This window comes from Alligator mississippiensis, chromosome 9, assembly GCF_030867095.1.
Source record: "Alligator mississippiensis isolate rAllMis1 chromosome 9, rAllMis1, whole genome shotgun sequence".
NCBI lineage: Eukaryota > Metazoa > Chordata > Crocodylia > Alligatoridae > Alligator > Alligator mississippiensis.
The window spans coordinates 79707321-79730838 of NC_081832.1; the positions used below are offsets into that span (position 1 = coordinate 79707321).

The following is a 23518-nucleotide window of genomic DNA, read 5'->3' on the forward strand; positions in this document are numbered from 1 at the left end:
GAGGGTTACAAGAAATAATGGCCACAAGCTAGCAGAGAGCAGATTTAGATTGGACAGTAGGAAGAACTTCTTCACAGTTCGAGTGGCCAGGGTCTGGAACGGGCTCCCAAGGGAGGTGGTGCTCTCCCCTACCCTGGGGGTCTTCAAGAGGAGGTTAGACGAGTATCTAGCTGGGGTCATCTAGACCCAGCACTCTTTCCTGCCGATGCAGGGGGTCGGACTCGATGATCTATTGAGGTCCCTTCCAACCCTAACATCTATGAATCTATGAACTGGAGAGAGTCCAGCGGAGAGCAGTGAAAATGGTTGTGGGGCTGGGGACAGGACTGGTGAGGAGAGGCCGAGGGAACTGGGCTGATTGAGTCTGGAGAAGAGAAGACCGAGGGGGATTGAATAGCCTTCACCTCCCTGCCGGGGGGCTGCAAAGAGGATGGAACTGGACTGGTCTCAGTGGGGGCAGATGACAGGACAAGGAGCAATGGGCTCCAGCTGCAGCAAGGGACGTTTAGGTTCAATATTAGGAAAAACTTTCTCATGAGGGTAGAACAGGCTACCCAGAGAGGTGGTGGAATCTATATCCTTAGTGGTTTTAAGATCTTGGTAGAAAAAGCCTTGTCTGGGATGATGTAGTTGAGGCTGGTCCAGCTTTGAGCAGAGGGTTGGACTAGATGTGACCTCCTGAGGTTCCTTCCAGGCTTCATTGTCAGATGAGTGGAGGGGAGTTGGCACTTGGCCAGCCCGTGGGTGCAGCTGCATGCTGGTGTAATCTGGCACCCAGGGCCACATTATATGGCCCATGCAGCTCCCTAAGGGTCCAGAAAATTGAAATCAGGGGAGCAGTGGCAGCATTAATTATCACTCCCGTGCTGCCAGATTTCCAGACCTTGGGGAGCCCCACTAGCTGGATGAGACAGCTCTGCAGCCAGGTCTGTCTGAGCACCCCTGTTTTAGTCAGACTAGTCAGCATCACGTATGAAGGGAAGAAATGGACTAGGCTTCATTCTTGAGTCAAATTAGGTATGGGTAAAAATCAGTTGTGAGCGTTGCCTTCTTAATGTCCTGCTCTGCTCTGCACCACATTTGGTAAATGAGAGGCTGTGCGTGGTGGATGTCTTCTGGAGGTTGTGTGCGTGTCCCCCACCCTGTGGACTGAGATTTGAGCAGTGCATTACCAGTCCCTTGCATTGACCACAGTGGATTTCATCGTGTGTTAGAAGCAGTCCAGGTTGGCAAAAACAATGTAGGATGAGATTTTTCATAAGCATTGGGCATTGGCTTAACTGCCTTCTGTAGGAATGAATGGTAAAATTCTGTGATGTCGAGAGAAGTGGTTCGGCGGGGGGATCTGGAACGCTCCTCCTTTCAGCCCCACAAAAGTGCTGTAGGGATTTGGCAAGTTGCAGGAGTCTCCTTTAGACTCTGCTGTGGCTCCTGTTTTGACTAGTAAAATTAATTTGTACTATGGACCAGGGAGCAGCGTGCACTGTGCTGGACAGTGTACAAAGTCACCGTCACAAGGAGTTTACTATGGAGATGAGACTGAGAGGGTGGTGAAGAGGTGCAGCATGCAGAGTGAAATGTGTCTCATCTTGCAGAACGCCTGAGGTCAGAAGATGGACAGCCGATGGTGCTGAAGTTAAAGGACTGGCCTCCAGGGGAGGATTTTAGAGACATGATGCCTACAAGGTAAGGAATCTGGAGCAACAGCACTAACAGGGGATCCTGACTGCTTTACCAGCAGGACCGTTCTGTTGGTGTTCCATTGTTCGTCTGCTCGTCCTGCCCCGTGACCTGAAAGGGTCTTTGCTCTCTTCTCTTCCTGCGTAGGTTTGAGGATTTGATGGAGAATCTTCCTCTCCCGGAGTATACCAAGAGGGACGGCAGGTTAAATCTGGCCTCTAGGCTGCCAAGCTACTTTGTACGTCCTGATCTGGGTCCCAAAATGTACAATGCCTACGGTATGTAGGAACAGAGCTGGAGATGAGCTTGTGGCTGTGCTTTATTTCATTGTGTATATCCTCAGAACTGGAATTTGTATGGCAAGAAAGCATTAGCTAAGTCTGAGAACTTACCCTAGAGGAGGTTGAGTTGTCTTACTGGACCAACACTAAGAGATGTCCATGTGCTGCTTTTTCCTCCATGAGTACGTATGTGTACACACCAGTAAACTTAAAACCTCCCTATAAATTATTACCATAATGTACATTATATGACTGAGCTAAAGCAGTTCTGGTGACTTCAGACTGAAAGACAGATTGGACCCTATTATTAGACTTAAATGTATATTTTTAGCCTTGTAAGATAAATTGTGTGCGCAGCAGATTGGATATCAATGGAGGGAAATGTGCCAGAGCACGTGCCCTGAATAAGCATCCTGAAGCATTCTGAAACTTGCAGGTGACAATTTCTGCAGGGGTTAAAAGCAATTAGCATTTAATGATTATTTTTCAAAATATCCAAAACAATTGGCGCACATGCTTTTGTGGATGTAATCAATCTAAAATATGAAGTTATTTTCGCTGTGTCTGAAGGACAGAAGCAGAATGGAACAATTTGAAGTTAAAACAGCTTGAATCATGATAGAAATGTGGGGGAGGTTGGTTGTTTTTCACCAGTTATTTAAAGTAGGTTGAGGTCTCAAACACGTGACTTTGTTTTTGCCTTTAAAGCAACAACTGTTTGGATCTCTCTTAATGTTGCAAAACTGTTTTAAGCTGGTGACCCTGCGAATGGTGTCTCCACTGTGCAGGCATGTGGAAGGAAACTGTTTTTATAATTGAAGGGTGAACTGTAGAAATGTTGTTTAAAAACTAAACTTTGTAAAATCTTTTTTAATTGAGCCAGCTTCCTTTGGGATGTCGGTTTATAAAAGATGTGCTTAAATCTACCCCTGGTCACTGACTTAGAGTTCAGGAATTGCTGCATGAAATCGTATGCCTGCTAAGCCAGTGATCAGACTTCTGGCTTTAAAAATGTGAAACACCTGTGAGGTTCTGAGAGAGCAGTTTCTTTACTACAGAGACATCACAAGTATTATACAATAAGGGGGTGAAAATGGGATTATGATTAATGGGGCTCTTTCAAGTCTTTTGTTTTTGGTGCTTTAATTTAGACAGGTAGCAGAACCAACTTCTGCAAGCTGTATGTTAAGGCAACAGTTGCCTTAAATGTGCGGTTAACACCCTGATGCGACAGGCTTTAGACAGTAAGAAATCATAGTCCTTGCGCCAAAGAGCATGTAGTTTAGTCAGACAGTGTACTAGATGTAGGAAATGAGGCACCAAAAAAGCAGTGAATACTAGTGAAAGCTAACTTGTTTTGTCTGCTTCCAGTTTCTCTTTTGTACCATCTTATGTGTGTGGGGAATGCAATGAACACATTTTGGTTTCAACTTTTTTCTTCTTTTAAAAATCAGAATTTGTAGGACTTCTTGCATAATATATTGCCTTCCAGAAGTAAAAATTAATTCTTCAGTGTTGTATCTGACTGTTAAAAAGTGTTGTCACCAAAGGGGCAACCCCTTTATTTTGGCCTCTGTTAAAAGTAAAAGGCAAAAATGCCTTAAATGTCTTCATCAAAAAAATATTCAGTCCCTTGCTCAGTGTGCTTACAGGCATGGCAAAGTAAAAGAAGGGATTAGGAGAAAAATGTTTCATTGCTGTATGTTGCAGCAGTAATGAACGCAACGTACTACTTCAAATTGCTTTGCATTCGTAACGTTTTTCAGTTTAGAAAAGCTAGGGAGCTGTAGCTCAGGTCTCTAAATATGTAGCTTTGATTTTGTACACCGTTTCATGGATGATGGGAGAAATCAAAAGTAAACGTGCATTAGGAAGCCCCTGTTCTTGCAAAAAGAGCTCTGTTTGTTCTCTTCACAGGAACTTGGATCTTGTCTGTCTTACAGTGCTGGTCTTTCACACTGTCCTTTTTCTTAGGGCTAATAACTGCGGAAGACAGACGTGTTGGTACGACCAACTTACACTTGGATGTGTCTGATGCCGTTAATGTCATGGTGTATGTTGGGATCCCCATTGGTGAAGGGGCCCATGATGATGGTAATGTTTTGGAAACGTTTTACTGTCCTATGAAAACTGCGCTGTGGAAAGAGGAATGTGTATGTGGGCTTCCAAGTCTCTTTAAAGAGTCTTGCAGCTTTGGCCAGATGCAACAAGTCACCTTGGAAATGTAGGCTGTATCTTCAGTGAACATTCACACGTCTAGAAAGTAATCTGTTCTTTAGTAGTGCCTTTTCCACTGATAGTTCACAACGTTTTGTGAAAGCAGTGGCAGTTTTGTGGGGGAATGAAGAAGAGAACTGAACGGGAGGGGAAGGAAACCACCTTACCGTTTTTCAAATATTTGCAAAATAAGGATTGGCTAGATGTGAATGTTTTATGACCAAGTTTTTAGACTGCTTCCCAGTCAGTTAGTGACTGGTACGAGTCCAAAGATTATGATGGTAATTTCTGCTTACATATTGGACATAAAAGCTCTGTGATTGTACTCAGCTTTTTGTGGGGATCTTCTTTGCAGAGGTGCTGAAAACAATTGATGAAGGAGATGCTGATGATGTAACAAAGCAGCGAATCCACGAAGGGAAGGAAAAGCCTGGAGCTCTGTGGCACATCTATGCTGCCAAGGATGCTGAGAAGATCCGTGAACTTCTGCGGAAGGTATATCGATGACAAAGAAGGCTTGTGTCTTACTGTTGTCCAAGAAAGGTTCATCTGTAGGGACTTGGAGGATTCGGGTTGAATCTTGTGCAGTTGGTGTTCCTTACCACAAAAATATTCACCTGCAGAAATTACAACCACTGCCCTCTTCTGCGAATGTGACTGAATGGAATTGTGTGTGTGGCTAGTCATAGGATCATAGGAAAGGAGGACTGGAAGGGATCTCATGGGGGCATCTAGGCCAGCCTTGTGCTTAAGGCAGGATCATCCCTGACTAAACCATAACAATCAAGTGCTGATCTAACCTGATTTTGAAAATTTCCAGTAACGGAGATTCCACAGCTTCCCTAGGTAGCTTGTTCCAGTGCTTGATGACCCTCATAGTCAGAAAGTTTCTCCTAACTTCCAACTTAAACTTCCTTTGCTGCATTTTTGAGGCCATTGCTCTTAGTCCTGTCCCCTGTAGCCACAAAGAAAAGCCTATCTCCGTCCTTGAGAAGACCGGGATTACTTTGCTTCCAAGCATGGAGAAAATATAAATGATTAGCCCATGCTAGCATCTCAAGGACAGATATGAAAGGGATATTAATTAGTACAGATGCCATTGCCTGGAAATCCTTTATGTTCTGCGCTGCTAGTATTTCTCGTTGTAGTAGCTTAAAATCATATTTGTCCGAGTCAGGGTTGACTCAGAATGCTATGTGAGATGGGAGAAGTACTGAACCTTGCTACCTCTGGATGTGTTTCATATTTTTGTATTAGGTTGGAGAAGAACAAGGTCAAGAAAATCCCCCAGATCATGACCCAATTCATGACCAAAGTTGGTACTTGGACCAGACCCTGCGTAAGCGTCTTTATGATGAGTATGGTGTACAAGGCTGGGCAATAGTACAGTTCCTAGGAGATGCAGTGTTCATTCCTGCAGGTGCACCCCACCAGGTAAGTGTAGTGTCACAGATGATAAAGAACATTACAGCCAAGTTTGTTTCATCTCCCAAAAGCGCCCTGAAATATGACCCCTGACTTGAGCCCTTCGGTTTTGGAGGACAGTTGCTACAGAAATCTGTTTGTAACATTCTTATCAATGTGATGCTTGAGTACAGTTTAAACAACTGAATAAGTAAGCATAGTGGTACCACAGGAGTAGGTGTATAACTAAATTACTGGGAGAAAATTAAGAAAATGAACACTTAGACTGACTATTTTAGGAAAAACTTCCTGACATTGAGATTTCCTTAGGCTCTGGACCGGACTCCCAGTGGAAGTGGTAGAAGCTCCATCACTGTAGTCCTCTAACACTTGGTCAGCAAAATACCAGAGAACTTTGTGTAGCGAGCAGTCCTGCATCTGTAGGGAGAGGTTGGCTGTCGCTCAGTAGAGTGTTTGCACTTCTGACATGAGACTAATTCTGTGAATTGTTCTGCGTGAAACTGGGTAGCTTCAGTCTCTGGTAGCTAGGTGAGCAGGAACCTACAGTACATGGAATTCTTCTGTATTAATTCTATATTGGATCATTCAGTTTTGCTTTGTCTAACATCCACTGCTATAATGTTTTGGGGTTTTTTAGGTTCATAATCTGTACAGCTGTATTAAAGTGGCAGAAGATTTTGTATCTCCAGAACATGTAAAGCACTGCTTCCGCCTGACTCAAGAGTTCAGACATTTGTCTAACACTCACACGAACCATGAAGATAAGCTGCAGGTAACTGTCAGTCCATCTTGGGGGAACTATTTCTGTGCTGACTGGTGACTTGAAGTCTTTAAAAGAAATGTCATTACTAGTCTGAATAGGCCTGATTTTGTCTGAGCAACGCTGCTATGGAGGTTTAGGATTTTTCTCCTTTGGTGGCAAGAATGGGTGGTGATCATGATTTTGTGTATATATGACAAAGGAGCTGACTTGTATGAGTTAGTCTTTAGACCGTCAGCTGGAAAGGATGTTGAAGAGATTGTGTGAGCACGTGTGCTTTAGGATGAAGCTATGGCATATAATTAGGCAACTAGGCAGGGTAAAGGTACTAAGAGACTAATGAACTGAAAAGATGTCCGTTCCTCGTTGCTCTCCTTTTGTTCTCTGCATTGGAAAAATGTTTAATACAAAAGGACTGGCTTAAACAGAGTTGTTTAATCCTCTTGTTCAGTGCTGTAGTGAGAGCAGCAGTTAGAAGTAAAACAGACATCTATAACAAATGGAAAAAAGGAAATAAAACCCATAAATTATTAATTTTCTATACTTAATTTCTAAGGGAAGCCAAAAGTCTTGGGAAAGATCTATGGCTGGCAGGGCTTAAGAGACTTTTTTTTAAGTACGAGAAGCCTAAGAACAAAAGAAGCCTTGGTGCTAGACCGTAAAACTGATGCAGGAAAGGTTTAATGTTCCATAAATACTTGTTACAAATGTTGAAAGATGTGGGATGGTGTGCTCTTATAACATATAGCTGAAGAAGTAAGCTTCAGTGCACTACTCCAGTTACTAAGGAGGGTTCAAAACAGCATCTACTAAGATTAAGAAATTTTAAATTGGTAGCCCAAGAAATGTGTGAATGAGCTGCTAAGAAGGTCTTTGGCCGAGTGACAGAGATCATTAATAATGTTTTGGAATACAAAGGACATTTCAGAGGGAAGGAAGAGTAATAATATTGTGGCAATGTTTAAATGGGGCAAGTAGGTATTTTGAGAGATGAAGAATTAAAGCGTAGCAATGCAAGACGATACAATTGGAGAGGGCAGACCTAGTGCCCATCTTTAAGAAAGGGAAGGAGGATTTGGGAAACTACAGATCAGTCAGCCTTACCTCAGTCCCTAGGAAATCATGAAGCATGTCCTCAAGGAATCTGTTTCTAAGCACTTGGAAGATAAGTTGATTAGGAACAGCCAGCATGGATTCACCAAGGGCAAGTCATGACGGACCAACCTGATTGCCCTCTATGATGAGATGACTGGCTCTGTGGCTGTGGGGAAAGCAGGTGACATAATATACCTTGACTTTAGCAAGGCTTTTGATACCGTCTCCCACAACATTCTCACAAGCAAGCTAAGGAGGTATGGGTTGGATGAATGAACTGTAAGGTGCAAAGAAAACTGGCTGGGTTGTTGGGCTCAAAGGGTAGTAATTGGTGGCTCAATGTCTAGTTGGCAACTGGTATCAAATGGAGTGCCCAGGGGTTAGTCCTTGAGCTGGTTTTGTTCAATGTCTTCAACAATTTGTAAGGTGGGATGGAGTGCACGCTCAGCGCGTTTGAAGATGACACCAAGCTGTGGGGAGTAGTAGATACGCTAGAGGGTAGGGTTAGGATTCAGAGAGACCTCGACAAATTGGAGAATTGGGCCAAAGAAGTCTCATGAGGTTCAACAAGGACAAGTGCAAAGTCCTGCACTGAGGAGGTACACGCTGGGGACCGACTGCCTAAGCAGCAGCTCTGCAGAAAAGGACCTGGGGCGACAGGGGACAAGAAGCTGAACAGGAGCCAGCAGTGTGCCCTTGTTGCCAAGTAGGCTACCGGCATCCTGGGTGTGTTGGCAGGAGCGTTGCCAGCAGATGGAGGGAGGTGATTCTTCCCCTCTATTCAGCACTGGGGAGGCCACATCTGGAGTCCTGTGTCCAGCTGTGCGCCCCCCACTACAGAAAGGATGTAGAGGGAGAGTGGGAGAGAGTCCAGCGGAGGGCAGTGAAAATGGTTTGGGGGTTGGGGCCTAGACTGGTGAGGAGAGGCCGAGCGAACTGGACTGGTTGAGTCTGCAGAAGAGAAGACCGAGGGGGATTGAATAGCAGCCTTCACCTCCCTGCAGGGGGGCTGCAAAAAGGATGGAGCTGGGCTGGTCTCAGTGGGGGCAGATGGCAGAACAAGGAGCAATGGGCTCCAGCTGCAGCAGGGCAAATTGAGGTTAGATATTAGGAGAAACTTTCTCACCAAGAGGGTGGTGAAGCACTGGAACAGGTTACCCAGAGAGGTGGTGCTGTCTCCATCTGTGGAGGTTTTCAAAACCCAGGTAGACAAAGGCTTGGCTGGGATGATGTAGTTGGGGCTGGTCCTGCTTTGAGCTGGGAGTTGGACTAGATGTGACCCCCCGAGGTCCCTTCCAGCCCTCCTTTTCTGCGATTCTGAGACCAATATCCTTTGGTCAATGACCAACTCTTTTGTGCGATTATCTTCCAATGACTATAGAGCTAATTGCCAGAGTTTAACTAGCTCTGCTTGTTTAAAGCTGTGGGAGTAATTTCTTGTTAAACTGAAGATGCTGCTCATTGTGCCAGGTTTAATCACATGTGTTGATTTTTGTGGGGGCTTTTTGTTTTTTTGTTTTAGGTGAAGAACATTATCTACCATGCAGTGAAAGATGCTGTTGGCACACTGAAGGCTCACGAATCCAAACTGGCTAGGTCTTAGGAGTTGCTAATTCTGAATCCCCTGTGAAGTAAGCCTTTGCTCACAGTACATACAGGGACTGCACTTGACTGCCTCTGCGGGAGCAGAAGCCTCTCACTAAGAGCTGGTGTGGTCAGTATTACACACACTCTTCAGCCACTGTTTTCTACGCTGCCTCAACACTGAAGGTCTAACGGGAAGTTGCACTGTTACATGCAGAATTCCTGTCTGATGAAAGGTGCCGTTTCCCTTTCCTGTGGCCTTCTGCAAATTGGAATTGCATGGAAACCACATGGTGTTCCTGCATATTATAATTAGAAATGGTATAAGAGCGTGACATTTTTTTTCCTCATGCCTAGTTAGTCTCCAAGAAATTAGAAGGAATGTGCTGGAGGTGGGGTATCCTACTGCAGACTTAAGTAGATAGCTGCTGCAGAAGTGTGACCACCAGGAGCCCAACTGCAGAAACATACACGCTAATCCTTCCTAGTGTGATTGATACAGGCCAAGGAAAAGGGATAAAGCTGTTCTCCACACTCCCCTTCTTGTAGCCGTTTATACACTGTAGAACTGCAGAAATACAGGGAGAACCCACTGCTTTTCCCAGGAGGCTCCAGAATTAGGAGAATTGTGTATTTAGTGAAAAACTAGGTTTGTAGTGAAACAGTTAATATTTCATGAAAGTAGATATTTTTAGTATTTTTGAAATACCACAACTGTTCCTGGATTTGCAAGGAAAGGCACATTACATTTAGTCTTCCTTTCAATAAAATCAATAAATGATTTGTAGAAATCAGTCCAAAATAGCACAAAATCAGCCAAAGGAGAGCTAAGAGAAATTGACCCCCCCCTTCCAGTTTCCTCAAAATGAGAAGTAAAAAGGGGCATGAACTTTGTTTTGACTTGGAGATGTTGTGCATCTCCTCCTGCACTGGTAAGGCCAGGCAATAGTTCACCCGGTGCCGGTGCTAGCTCGGGGCTTCTATCCTTTCCAGAAGTGAAGGAAAACTAATTTTCAGATATCAGCTTTGTCCAGAACTATTTTAAGTAAAACGTTCCTGCTTGATAGAACTGTATTCAGAATAACTAAATGTCAGCATTGATGCGGTGGATTCCATTGTCCGGGTACATGGGGAAATGTGTCTACCTTATATCCAGCTGTACTGTAGTGCCACCTGCAGGCCTGTTAATATGTTCACGGTTATTTCATTTTTTTTAAAAATAAAAGTCATTTACTGTAGACGCCTAGCCTGCTCCCTTCCTGCCTCGGCTCCGTGCAGCCTGCCAGGGCGCCGTGGCCCCGGGACGCCGGCCCCTGAACCAGGCCGAGAGGCGGCAGCTCCAGCCAGCCCAGCTGCCCCGGTGGCACGCTCAGCTTGGCACAGCCACTGCCTAGGCACCAGCTCCTCAGAGCGCTGCAGGACAAGTGGCCTGAGCTGGTGTGAGGCTCAAACTGTATGCATGGGAGATCCTGAAGGTTAGCTTGCCTGAAGCTGGCTGCCACAGACCAGCCTGGCCCCCACTGCATTCCCTCAGGCTCACCCTCTTCATCCACCCTTCACCCGCACCGTGCCCTCTTGCCCCTACCCTCGCGAGCAGGGTGTTTCCCCTGTGCCCCAGGCTTTTGTCTTCAGCCTGGCTGCTTCTCGCTGTCATGGAGGGCAGAGCTGTCCCCTGCGTGTCCCATGCCGATTGGGGTCCCTGTCCCTTGCCATGCCGCGGCCTGGCTCTGTCCCAGGTAGGTGGAGGTGCGAGTGGCTCAGTCTTGGCAACAACTGCCCAAGTCCCTCTGCACTTGCCCTGAAGAGGAGGGTCAGAGAGGCCAGACCATGGCTTGCTGGCTGCTGCTGCTGTTCATCTCGCAGGCAGGGCTGGAGCCTGCTGTAGTGCATGCCTGTCTGCACAGCTGGCGGCCCGGTGCACAGATCACCACTGGTCCCAGGCATGGCAGGGCTCCTGGGTCCATCTCTGCTGCTCCCTGTCCCCAGTTCAGAGACCAGTTTTTTAAAATGCATCAAGGTAAAATTAAATTTGTAGAAAATTCTCCATGATAAATAACCATTCAGATTGCTTAATTGAATTAGGACTATTGAAATGTGTTAGGTTCAGTGGTTTTGTGGTTGCTACACAACAAGATAAACAGTAAGTGGCTCCCTCATAACCGCATTTCCTAGTACATAGCTAAACATACAAGTCTAACTCAGCATGCACTGGTGCTTTGGTTTCTGATGGCTTCTAAAACATAGAACAGTGAGCACCACCACAGGGCTCTCCACTTCTGTAAAGAGATACTTCCTCATTATACACTACAGTTAGTTCAACCAGCTCTTGTATTTAGTGTTGCCTTAAGACTCGCAAACGAGCACTGTTATTTGTTATGCTTTTCAAGGATTTGGAGAATTCTTCATCTCTAGCTGGAATAGTGCCTAGAATCCTAAGACAATAGAGCTGGAAAGGACCTCAAGAAGCTATCCAATCCAACCCCTTAACTCCATGAACTGTACCTACTAACTTTCCTTTTTAGTTCTAAAATTTCATCAGAGAAATGCAAACTCTAACTTCAACTTTGTGGAAACAAAATACCAATAACAATATTGTATATTACCCCAACAACTTTGTACCTTGGCTTTAATAAACTCTAATTTATGCAAATAACTTGGTTTTCTGTATGATCAATGTGTGCAGCATTTTTTATTATTCTAAGTGGCATACACTACGGAGAGGGTGGATGACGGTTTTCTTGGGCAGAGCCTCTTATTCAGAGAATTAAAACAGTGAGTGGTAGAAAAATGCAGTTCGGTACTTTGATAAAATGACCAAAGCCATCTTGTTTTCCTTACGCACAGAAATATTTCATGGGAATAGAGACTCAAATGTTATGAATTTTCCTGGGATCAGATGTTAATTGCAAGTATAATGAAACAATGGCATAGACCACCACCGTAATACAAGGACATTTTACCAGACCATTGTACTTTTTTACTTTGATCCATAAAACGTTTAAAAAACCCAAAAAGCAGCTCTTCCCTGCGGTTAGCTCTGATCGCTGGTGACACTTGCATTCAAGCGTTCTGAAGGATTTGTATTACAACATCTTGATTTCCATTCTTCCTGATTGCCTGCATAGTTCAGCGCTGTCTGCCTTATGGAGAGAAGTGCAGCTTTTATGGTCTGTAATCTTGACCTGGCCAGCTACTGTGCCAAGCATCCATGTGGAGGAGACGACACTGGTGAAAGTGCATGCACAGAATGGTTTGTAACAGGATTTCATGGGTCCTTAAACTCTACTTCATCTTCTATTTATTTTTCATCTGTTGTTCTATTTCATGGAGTTTACATCTATTTCTGGGCATTGTCCTTTTGGGGTATCTTCTACTTTTGAGTCTCGGTAATTGATGGGTACAACAGAGAGTTGTGTTACTGTAACATTTCAAAGTAATCACACAAATTAAGTCCATTATAGTGGTATACAAGATCTTAACTGTTAGTGAGTATAATGCTTTTGGAGTAACTGGTGGCCGCTTCTACTTAAAATTACAACCAAAGATTTCTAGCGTGTATGGCAAATGTCTGACAGTACAGAGGAAGATTTCAGATGCGACTTGCCTACATTTGGGCAGAGCTGTTTCTGGCCCTTCGTGGGTAGAGTAAACAGTCCCTGTACTAGCTCAAGTACAGGCGAACGCAGGTGGAGGGATATACAATTGAAAGTGAAAGCAGCATTAGTGCAAACATAATTTTTGAATTGCTGCCACGTAATAAATCCTCTAGTAGCTGAAGGGGACGATGCGAAGTCAGTGATGTGATTTTCAGCTAATGAGAAGAGCGTGAGTTGTGTATGCCATCAGTGAATTATGGTATATTAAAGATGATGCACCTGGCTTAGATTATGCACCAAGCTGAACATTTTGCCGTACTTGGGGTGACATCCTAAACCCTTGGAGGTGACAACTGAGCTTCGGGATATGAGAAGCCCAAAACGAAGTTGTTGTTTTTAATTATGTATTTTCAGACTTTGGACTTGCTGTATTCTAACTGCATCTTTTATGAGCATAGCTTTACTCTCCTTGCCATTCTCCAACTTTTGCCTTTCTTATTTCTTCCTTGTTACTGTTTCACTCTGTCTCTTTTTTTGGTATTACATTTTTGGTCCTTTTTAGCTTCTGTGCCTCCCTTCACTTTCTGTCTTCACAAATAAAAAGCTGGAGCTGTCACATGGGGGCCACAGGCAAAGAACAGATGAAAATCACAGCAACGGCAGTTTAAAATTTAAACCAGCTTTTTATTTTTATGGGAGTTTTATCTTTGTTGCCTTTGTAACAATGGTAGTGTTAGAGTGACGTGACCATGGTAGTCCAGGAATTACGCAAGCTATCTTTCAGTGATATGAAGAATGCCTTGCCTTCTTAGGTCAGACAAATGATGCTATACAATGAAGGATATCGCTTCCCCCCCCCCCAAATCCTTGCCACCTTTGTAATGATGTTCACTTAACTGCAGTGTATCTAAATCTTTATGATTATTTTTAATTCTGCATTTGTCCTCTCATCTTTGTTATGCTATCACTTTGGTTTTAAAACATTAGAGGAATCTAAGCCTTTCTTTTAAGAAACCTGACATAAGCTTTAATATGTTTTAGATTATATGTATAATGCTTTTCTGGCTCAAATGAACCAACACTTTCAAATGTGTGCATCTAGAAACTTAGATTTGGGCAAAGCTTTAAATGTATATGGCCTTGCTTTACTGGAAGTTACAACATAAAAGGGCATTAGCAAGCAATTGGATTCTTGGAAGAGTTTTATAAAGCTTGGTAATGCTCATTTTCTATTGTATTCTTTACAAGAAAGGGGAACTTGTGGAGGTTCTCAAATTAAAAGCTATCACAAAAAGTACCTACCATACTGATCCAGTGGTTCTTGACCTCATTAGACTCAAAGCACCATTCAGAAAATGTCAGCTCTTAGGTTTCACTTGTGGGGTATTTTTTCTGTCTGTTTGGATGGCGGGGCAGGAATTGTGTTGCGAAGAACTCGAAGACTACAGTAGTGTGGCAAAAATGTCTCATCTCACTACACAAAAGGCTTCACAGCTGAGAACTGCAAATGGTTTGTTCTCCTCTCTCCCCCACCACTGCGGGGCCGGGGGGGGTCCTGTTAGGGGGAGAGCACAGTCCGAACAATGCTCGGTTCACGATAAGGCTGACTCCTGTGAGAACACAGATTAGTTACTGCCTGCTTTGCACATAAACTTTGCAGAAAACTGTAGCAAATGACAGATTGCCACAATGGGATCTTGTTCATGAGAGGTATAAAAATGTATCTTCGGGCGTGGCTAGGGGTCGACACGGCTTTGAGTATTGAGCTCCCTTGTCGATCTGTTTGCAAACAAATAAACTCGAGATGGATCCAGCCTGAGTGTGTCTGACTCTCTCCTTGAGGTATATTGGAAAAGCCTCCAGGGGCACGAAACTAGCCGTTCGTGCAACAGTAGGTCGCAGTGTTTTTGACCCTGGATCCCTATTTGAAATCTCTTGGCTTACTTTGTGAATCGTGTAGGTGTTTGCACATCTGATACCGAGCCAACACCCGTAAAAGGCGCTCTCAGCGCCCCCAGCCTGAGAATCGCCACTCTAAACCCTGTGCAGATAGGAAGCTCTTGCACCGTGTGATGCCAAACAGATAGTAGGCCTTTTTTAGAAAAAGGGGAGGTCAGCACTGGTGTGCAGCTCTCCCGTGGAGAGGAATTTTAGGGTGTGTGTAGTGAGTGGGATGAAATACAAGAAAGAACTGGTAGGCAGGGGAATCTGTATAATAATGAAGTGGATTAGGCTGTGGAAGGACCTCCCACGTGATAGTATTAATCCCTTTTCTCTTTGATTTAAACCTGGTCTGCACAATGCAAGGCCAGCGTGCTAGAGACAGATCCTGCGTTGGCCCCTGGTGAGGTGTGTACAGGCTAAAATGAAAAGGCTCTACAGGGACTCTCAATGCTTGAACTCGTTCTCTGGAAGCACCGATCCAAATGTCTATTTTAGGAGTTCAGAAACGGGCTTTAGTCACTCTTTCCTCGGGCAGGCTCCTCGCAGGCTGCTTATGAGGGTAGGTGTCAAGAAGAGGTTTGGGACTTCTCTTACAGGTCTGATGCTGGTTTTCGAGCCTGTTTTTTCCCTTTGTCCACCTGTTGTTTTGTTCTGTGTTTGGCTGGGTACTTATTTTTAATGGCAGCATTTCATAGACCTTAATGCGACAGAGCAGTTTTATGTGAATTCCCAGGTTTGTAACACAGCATCTCTTTTGCTCTTCGAACGTTGCCTACCTGCATTTGATCAGACAAGCTCGTCTCCCAGTAAACTGCATGCTCGTTTCCAAGTTCTGTTTGAGGTTTTGTCCCCGTATTGATCTTACCAGCTGCTTCCCATGAGAGAGCCGTCTCTGGGTGAGGTTCTTGCCATTAAATGAACACGGACACTTTTACTGCAAGGATGTTTGTCTGCAACTGCGTGCTGACTCTCAAGTGCTGCAGGTGCACCAGCCTTGTCTCCTCACGTTAGCCGTCAGCAGCTGACCGTCTGGTAGAGCCGCACAGCAGGAATGGCTCACCTTGCCCTTTCGTCTGACTTGTTTGTTTGCTTGTTTTCCCCTTGATTTCTTCGCGTGCGTTTTCCAAATTACCACCTGCTGCCTTGGGCGTAACATTCAGCAGATCAACCGCGCTCTTCCTTCCAAGCAGGAGCCATTGTTCTCGGGTTAATTCCTGGGCCAGTGCTGTTAAACCCATGTTATGCTGGGACCGGTAAGATGGAGGTTTATAGGCGTCCTTCTACACAGCACCTTATATCAGCCCTATGTGTTTTTCCTTCTGACTTTTGCATTCAGGTACGTAGGATCTCACACAGCCTTTACAGGCATTTAAGCAATTTATGCAACTTATCTGTGTATATATGCGCTGTGTCGACTCTGAGGTGATGTGGGGAGCCTGTCGCACCAAAATCAGCTCTTCAGGAAAATGAATCTAAATACAATTTAATAGCAGAGTTAATATTGAACTGCCAATGGTATGTGAATGATATGACAACACAGGTAAAACATTTCAAACCAAACCAAATATTCATATTTGTGACTGAATTTTTAACACCTGAACTAGAAAAGAGATTAATTTTAAACCGCATGCAAGCCTCTAACAAGTAGTCATCCTGTCGTGGAGGCTAAACTGAGTTTTAAAGAAGTGCTTATCTTGGCTCATTGGTAGATGGGCTATTCAGCAAGAGGCTTAATGCAAACCTGAAAAAAGAAAATTCTGAGGTAAACCTGTATTTTTAGACTCAATTACCAGGTGAAACTTCAAAAGCTTGCTAAGTAAATATAGACACATTCCTAATGGGTTATATCCTGATTAATGTTAATATGCCTGTTTTTATCCCTTGTGTAAACTCTGCAGCGTCCTGAACGAGAGCTAACGTATGAAACCGTACGTGAACTCTAGATGACGTGTGGCTGACGGCGTCCGTCCGTCTCCCGCGCGTTCTGAAGTATCGTTGCCTCCCACGTGCTCTCGCCTGCACGTCTCCTTTGCTGCCTCTTCTCTTCCCCAAACCCTGGTCGAGCAAATGCTCTTCTGTTAAACAACCTGGGGCCTACCACAGTCTACGGCTCGCATACGTTAGAGGAGACGCCCTCTATCCGACTCCTCCTGCTTGATGGCAGGTGCAGGACCATCGTCGACTACAGGTTTTCTTTATACGGTGTCATTTAAAAACGAGAAGTTCTGGGATCTGTCCCACACCTCCTGGGAAACGGTCCTGGCCTGATCCAGATCATTTTGAAGCAGTTTCTTCAATCATTGGAAGCAGTGGCCGGCCGCAAAGCCAGCGGGAGGGGGAGGGGTGGGGGTGGCGAGCGGCGGGACACGAAGGCACCGGCAGCGCGGAGCCACCAGCACTGGGCGAGCACCGCAGGAGGGGCCGTGGCTGCTCCGCGGGGCCCAGGGCGGTCGCCCCGTTTCGCCCCCCGCTAGGGACGGACAGTTTCTCTAGGTGCCCGTTCCAAAGCCTGACCACCCGCAGTCAGAAAGTTCCTCCTAATCTTCAACCTAAATCTCCCATTGTTCCTAGTTCTGTCCCCTGTGGCCACAGAGAAAAGCCCATCTCCATCTTCTCTGTCATCCTCCTTCTGGTATTTGAAGATGGATCAAATTCCCCCCGTCTTCTCTTCTCCAGACGAAATAGTCCTAGCTCTTTCAGCCTGTCCTCGTGAGTCTTGCTTCCCAGGCCCCTACTCATTTTCATTGCTCTGTGCTGGACTCTTCCATCTGCCCAAATCCTCCTTGAAATGTGGGGGGCCTCAGTCCTTCTTGAAGTGTGGGGATCATAGTGCTGTATTTGCAATTTTTGCTAGACAAAGCATTGGGTTTCTTTAGAAAATTAAATGTTTATGGGTAGCTTCTTAAAGGAGAGAGAGCAGTAGTTAGTCCTATTAGTCTGAAGTCAGGCAGAAGGCATATAGATTCACTTTGGCCTTCTAGCTTCTTTAAAAAATCATAAATAAATGCAGTGACTTATTTAAATGTGTATTATGAATTTACACAACAGACTGTCAGCTACTCCTGATCAGCTGTATCTGTAATGTATAGTGAGACTTTTCAGAGAAGGTTAATTGGCTTTAGCACAACCTAAAACATCTCATTGTAATGATAAAAAAGGAATTTATTTTTTACACTAATGTCTGCTTGAAAAATTGTTTAATTTTAAAATGTGTGTGCATACACACAAAAGTAATGTTCCCTCCCCTTTAGGATGTAATTTAACTTCCTTTACTTTTTACTAAGGCTATTCCAGTTAGCCTTGACAGGCTCGAGATGCCTGTTCCTTCACATCGAGATCAGCAAGTTAGTTTCAGGCTGCACAGAAATATTAAATTCAATCTGTGAAAACTGAAGCTACCTGACTTCAGTTACTGGAATGGACTTGGCAGAACTGGGCCTGTGGGCTACTCTGGCATTCACTTTGTTTGCTGCATTTCAGTGGCTCCCTGAGCCAGTCAGCTAGTTTAATTTTGCCTGAAAAATGACTTCTCTTCTGTGGTCTCTTACCGTGTGTGCTGATGGCCTTCAAATGCATCTCCTCCCCCATGCATGCTCACAGCTCCTTGTATCAGTTCAAGACCTACTTCTTGACTATTTGTGGCCTTTAAACTCAACACATTACACTCTCTTTTAGATTTTCACCAGGTCTGTGTTTTGTGGTGCATAAGGCTCAGCGCCCTGCCCCTGCCAGCCTCAGTAGGTTTCTGGCTGTATTTCCACGTTGTACCCTGCACTCTGCTCTCTCCTCCTTGTGTTGCTGTTCTTCCCCTCTGGCACTTTGGGCCGCCTTTATGATGCTGCCTCTGACTGGAACAAGTTTCCCCTTCCAGCGCACAAAGTATTCAAACTCTCCTCTTCTAAAATCCAATTCCTTTGGGTTGGTTGCTGCTGCTGGCAAACTGCTTTTGCCCGTGTCATATTCCCCGTCTAAAATTGTGCAACAGGTTGGACTATACAAGGTGCACATGCACTACAAGACCCACTTCACTGTTTTATGATTCATAGAAGTAGGGTCAGAAGGGACCTTGCAGATCTTCTAGTCTGACCCCCTGCCTTGGGCAGGAGGAAAACTGGGCTCAAATGACCCCAGCCAGGTAAACGTTGAGCCTCCTCTTGAAGACCCCCGGGGTAGGAGCCAGCACCACTTCCCTTGGAAGTTGGTTCCAGATCCTGGCCGCCCTAACTGTGAAGTAGTGCCTCCTGATGTCTAGCCTGAACCTGCTCTCTAACAACTTATGTCCATTATTCCTTGTTACTCTGGGAGGTGCTCGGGGGAACAAGGTCTCTCCCATTCCCCGCTGGTCCCCCTTGGCCAGTTTATAGATGGCCACCAGATTCCCACCTCAGCCTTCTCTTGTGGAGGCTGAACAGGTTCAGGTCCTGTCACCTCTCCGCCTAGGGCCTGCCCTGCTGTCCCCTGATCATGTGGGTGGCCTCCTCTAGACCCTCTCCATGCTGTCCACATCCCTCCTGAAGTGCGGTGCCCAGAGCTGGACGCAGTACTCCAACTGCGACCTGACCAGTGCCGCGTAGAGGGGGAGGATCGCCTCCTTGGACCTGCTCGTGATACATCTGTGGATGCACGACAAGGTGCGGTTGGCCTTCCTGACCGCATCCCCACACTGTCCGCCCACGTTCATCTTGGAATCAATAGACTCCAAGATCCTTTTCTGTCTCTGCACTGATGAAAAGGGAGTTCCCCAGCCTGTAGGTGTGCTGCTGGTTCTTCCTGCCCAAGTGCAGCACCTTGCACTTGTCAGTGTTGAAACCCATCCTGTTCTCATCCGCCCACCCCTGGAACCTGGCCAGGTCCAGCTGTATCCTGTCCCTCCCTTCTAGTGTGCCCACTTCACCCGTTCATCTTTTATTTTTGCTATTTATCAGATTTGGACTAATTTCTTTAAAGGACCACGTGCACTTATGGAAGAAGTCATCCAGCCTTTTTCAACCATCATGACACAGCTCAAACAGCAGAAAGGAAACTTAAAATAGTTGGAGTGCATGCTCCCTGATTTGGGGGTTTTTTTGGTCACAGGATCAGGTAGGAACATGGGGCTGGGGTTTTGTGCTAACATTTCATCTATTTGTAAATGGGCTGTGAAACAGTTTGTTTGAGAGGTTCTATATTTTCTTCTTGATGAACATGACTGACATTTATGGAAATAATAATGCTCAGACCAAAATCTACAGCCTGTTTACTTTTTCACAAATTATTTATATTGTTGGTGATTTACTGTTGAAATGGTGAGCAACTCAAACCTTTTATCTTCTAAAATTTTTGTCCACAAAAAGTTTTGTTTCTCTTCCTAAATAATTGGAAAATAGCAAGGAAAGTGCTGGGAAGATGCAGAGGAAGTGTGGGGAGAGGCCTTTTAGTTTGAAATGGGAAGTGAGGGTTGAGTTATGGACTGAGATGTGGAGCACAGTCCCATATATCTGCTGTTTAGTTGTCTCTTTTACTTTGGAGCTTAGCCTATTAGGAAGGCAACAGAAATGTCTGAATAGTGAAACAAGCTTTTTCCAGTGAGAGGCCATGCTTTGAATATTCAATGCTCTAACTATTCTGGCACAGAGCGATTTTTCACAGCAAAGACATAAATGAGGAAAGAGCCATTCCCTCCTACAGTCCTAGTTTTGTTTGTTTCTTGATTTTGTCAAGATGTTTCTCTTTAGGCTGAAATTTCTTATCCCTGGAGTGATCCTAAAAAAGAATGTTTTTAAAAGTTTCAGCAAAATTGTCATTTTTGAATGATGGACAGTTCAGTTCTTTAATTCTTCTTCCTTTTTGGTTCACAAATGCTTCAAGCAGCCATTTTTACCAAAACTTAAGCATTGGGGTGTGATTACTTCTTGGCAAGGAACAGCTACTTAGGGAAAATAAAGCATCGTGGTCCGTCAAGGTAAGGGTAACTGTAACATGTACAGTGAAGATTAGCTGGTACATCTCATTAGTTAGACCCTCTTGTTGCTTGTAACTCTGTCAACTTTAAATTACTTGGGCTATGTCCCTTGCTATCTTGATTTTGGCCTTCCTGATTTTGTCTCTACATGCTCTTGTACTCATCCATAGTCATATAGCCAGGTCTTCAATTGTGACTCGATTGCTTACAAGCTCATAGTATAGCCGTGGAGAGCTCCTTCCACATTTCCAGTCCTTTTTTTTCATGCAGGGCTAACATGGTCTTATGCCAGAATATTCTCTCTTTAAGGGATGACCATCTTTTCCTTTATCCTTGAACCCTGTCCACGAATTCCCTGAGTTTGCCAGCTTTCCTGAAGTCCACTTTCATAGTTTTGCTGTTCTCATTTCTTCCTTGCCCTTGGATGATATGTTCCATTTCATGAATATTACTCGGGCTGGTTTCCACCTTTCAGATTCTCTACTGATTACTTCTCAGTAAGAAGAACACCAAGAAGAGCCTCTTCCCATCGTGGGTTTCTCATCCCCAACATCATGTAAGAATTTGTGGGATCACTTGTGATCAGCTGTGTTGCTCTCCCAGATGATATCACAGTAATTTAAAGTCCTCCGCCACCAGGTCCTGTGACTTGGATATAAGACAAAACCTTTTCCACTTTTTCCCCATCCATCCTTCCTGAGCAAGCTATACCCCTCTATATCAGTCAGTCCATTGTGTGAACTCTTCCACCAAGTCTCTGTCTTTCTGATTAAAAGATAATTTTGGTTGCATATTTTGGCCTTCCAGTTCTTTATGTCCCATACTTGTTGCATTTGTTTTCTTGTCATCTCAGGTGACTCACAGACGGTCACACTAATTTCCTTCTTGTGACTTTATTTAAAGATTTTCCATATTCCCGCCCGTTCCTAGTAGACCTTTAATCGGGTTGCCCTACTTTTGTAACCGGAGTAGTTCCTCCTCACCCTCATAATTTACTAATGTTTTAGAAACGTAAAGCTAGAAATGCTCTTGTTCCAAATGGTTGGATAATCTGTGAAACTTTATTTTTAAAACTCTTCCTGGCATGGGTACCTCTTTAAGGGACTCCGGAGGGAGCGATAGGTTATACAGATGATTCAGTATTCAAGATGCGTGTCTGGCAGGTTATGCTCTATAATCTCATCTTTTTCTTTGGAGCCTACTGGTAGTTTGCCTTTTCACATGTATAATGCTGACAACAAGGTTCACGCCCTCTCCTTTATATCTGCTGCCTGTTCTGATTACTATCAGAATGTTTCTTGGACCGTGCTTTTACTAACAGTAGATGCTGGTAATGTGTGTCTTATGTAAGAGCACCTTAGTGCTATTGTTAAAACAATTAAAATCATGGGATTGAAGGGGAACTCCAAGACTTCTATCCAATTTGACCCACTGCACAAGTGAAGGAATCATTACTGCCAAACAATCCAATACCAAGGCCTATCCAGCCTCCTCTTAAAAGCCTCCAATGAAGGAGATGCTATTTTTCCTCAGGTGTCTTCTCTTATTCCATTGCCGTCCTGTTGTGATGGTTCGGAAGCCTTTCCTGAGACTGGATCTAGAACGGCTCTGCTACGCACAGCTGATTCTCAACCCGGATGCCACGAGATCCTTTTCAGGTGCCACAGGGTGCTGCCTATTAGCACCTGCACAAGACTCGCGGGATGAAACCAGAGATTGGAAAAGCAATCCACTGTGTCAGCCATGCTCCGCCCTGCCGCCGTCTTTCTGAGTTCTTCACAACACAAGAATCGCTCCGTAACTTTTCTGTAGTCAAGAATCAAATGAAAGCTAAAAGCTGGCATTTTCTGACGGGTGCCTTGAGTCTAACGAGGGTGAGAAGCACCGTCGTTGCCACGTGACCTGCCCCCCCCCAGGGCAGAGCAATATCTCCATCCTGATGGATCCTTCCAGATACGTGCGAGTGGCGGCGTGCCCCCGAGTTCCTACAGCCTCCCTCCGCGTGTCTCCCTCCCTCCCCTTCGCTGGTCCTCTCTCCATGTTCTCCAGTTCCTCCACGGCGATCGGAAACCGCTGCACCGAGAAGCCTAGGCGGCGCGGAGCAGAGCTGAGCCATCGCCTTCTGCGTCTTGCACGCGCTGCTTCTGGGCCCGTAACCAATGTTTAGTTCGTTTGCACGGCAGCATCCCGTTGCTGACTCGTGCTGGCTGCGCGAGCACCAGAACCCAGGATCGCCCGTGCCGGCGCTCCCTCCGCCCCGCTCGGCCACCAACACGCGCGGAAGCCGTTCTCCTCCCTCGGCGCCAGCCGTCTCGGGCTCGCGTTCTCGCAGCCACAGTATCTGCTGCGAGGACGAACGGTAGAGATTATAACCGCTCTCCTTGAAACGGCCACGCGTGAGCAGCGTGCACGTGTCGTGTGCGCGAACGTGGTTTGCGTCCCGCCGGCCCAGGCGGCTCCGGGCTGCTCCCCGGGGGAAGCCCCGGGCCCGGGCCCAGGCGCCCGGCCGAAGTCCTGCGTCCCGCGCGCGGAGCCGCCCCGTCCCGGCGCGCCGCGGGCCTCGTGTCCGCCGGCTCGAGCGCCCCACGGCCGGGGCGGGCCCAGGCCGGCAGCGCCGCCGGGGCCGGGGCCGGGGCCGGGGCCGCCCGCGGGTCAGAGCGCGGGCCCGCCCCGCCCCGCCGTGCGGCGTCGCTAACTCGGGCCCAACCGACCAAATCAATGGAGTCCGCGGCAGCGTCGGCGGGGGGGGGGGGGGGGGGGGGGATGCACCGGCTCCGCCCTGGCCCTGCTGCGGTGCGCGGGGCCGGGGCCGGGGCCGGGGCCGGGGCGGGCGAGCGGCGAGGTCCTGCCGTGGCCGGGGCGGGGCGGGGCCATGTGTGCCGCGGGCAGCCCCGCCCGGCAGGAGGCGCAGGGGCTGCCGGGAGCGGGCCGGCTCCGGCTTCCCTCCGACGCCGCAGCGCCTCCCCTTTAAGGGCGGGGCGGGGCCGCGCCTGCT

General features: G+C 46.1%; 1 protein-coding gene and 1 long non-coding RNA gene across 4 annotated transcripts in view; one reads left to right on the forward strand and one right to left on the reverse strand.

The window, feature by feature from the left end:
- KDM3B (lysine demethylase 3B) overlaps window positions 1–10280 on the forward strand; it is a 74758-nt gene extending 64478 nt beyond the window's left edge. For all 3 annotated transcript variants that reach the window (XM_059713021.1, XM_059713022.1, XM_059713023.1), the window contains 7 exons: window positions 1596–1686; window positions 1828–1958; window positions 3936–4055; window positions 4534–4673; window positions 5436–5612; window positions 6241–6375; window positions 8981–10280. In XM_059713021.1, the coding sequence (XP_059569004.1) occupies window positions 1596–1686; window positions 1828–1958; window positions 3936–4055; window positions 4534–4673; window positions 5436–5612; window positions 6241–6375; window positions 8981–9061 (875 nt within the window). In that variant the 3' untranslated portion in view covers window positions 9062–10280. The remainder of the gene's footprint in view (window positions 1–1595; window positions 1687–1827; window positions 1959–3935; window positions 4056–4533; window positions 4674–5435; window positions 5613–6240; window positions 6376–8980) is intronic.
- A 3021-nt stretch (window positions 10281–13301) lies between these two features.
- On the reverse strand, window positions 13302–23471 carry LOC109286362 (uncharacterized). Its single transcript, XR_002094367.2, has 2 exons — window positions 16515–23471; window positions 13302–16054 (listed from the first exon to the last, which is right to left on the reverse strand). It is a non-coding gene; the product is annotated as an uncharacterized LOC109286362 (long non-coding RNA).
- Window positions 23472–23518: the final 47 nt, after the last annotated feature.